This window comes from Penaeus monodon, chromosome 28 (genome assembly GCF_015228065.2).
Source record: "Penaeus monodon isolate SGIC_2016 chromosome 28, NSTDA_Pmon_1, whole genome shotgun sequence".
In the NCBI taxonomy this organism is placed as follows: Eukaryota; Metazoa; Arthropoda; class Malacostraca; order Decapoda; family Penaeidae; genus Penaeus; species Penaeus monodon.
The window spans coordinates 4,927,930-4,928,667 of NC_051413.1; the positions used below are offsets into that span (position 1 = coordinate 4,927,930).

Consider the following 738-nt stretch of genomic DNA (forward strand, 5'->3'; position numbering starts at 1 on the left):
CATCCATATCATATAACACTACAATTTACATGCCATTAAAATTAAATTTGAAATGCTTCAAAGCTGAAATAACCATTTAAAATATCCAGTAGAGCCATCATGAAAAGTTTCTTATGATTTTTTTTTTAGCTGTCCTTTATAGAGAAACCTTTTTTTCCAGGAACCACATATATCCTTATGAGTGGCTTGCTGAATGGCAGCCTAAAGGTAATCAAGTGACTGAAGATGTTGATGGTTTTCCAGAACGAGAGAGTCAGGATGGTAAACAGAAGCACAAGTAAGAAAAGTCCATTTTTTTCCTGTTAATTAATATTATTTATCATTACTGTTATGGTTATTCATTTATTTGATATTGTTTCAATTTTTTTATAATACTATTTTTTCTGTATTTGGCAGGTAATTTTTTAAGTATGACCCAACTTCAGTAAATTTAAAGTTATGTAAAATTTTCACGCTGTCATCAGGCAGAAGGTTTTTTAAAGTACAAAACTTGTCAGACTGTCTGTGAGGATCCCTTTGAGAACATCATAACAATATTGTCAACACAACACAGTCTGATGCTTGACGACAACTTCACTCTTGACGGCCCAGACCAAGCCCTGGCCTGCATGCAAGTTATGTTCCGTCTGGGTGAGACAATTTACGAAGCCACAACTAAAGATGTGAAGAGGCAAACAGACCCAGACACATTACAGAAGGAGCATTCTAAGACGAAGGTAAATAGGGTTGATAGTATTC

General features: G+C 34.7%; 1 protein-coding gene across 1 annotated transcript in view; it reads left to right on the top strand.

The window, feature by feature from the left end:
• The window catches only part of LOC119591022, a 9,619-nt gene that overhangs the window by 7,630 nt on the left and 1,251 nt on the right, over positions 1-738 (top strand). Inside the window, exons 4-5 of the mRNA XM_037939752.1 lie at positions 161-271; positions 437-716. Of these exons, the coding sequence (XP_037795680.1) occupies positions 161-271; positions 437-716 (391 nt within the window). The remainder of the gene's footprint in view (positions 1-160; positions 272-436; positions 717-738) is intronic.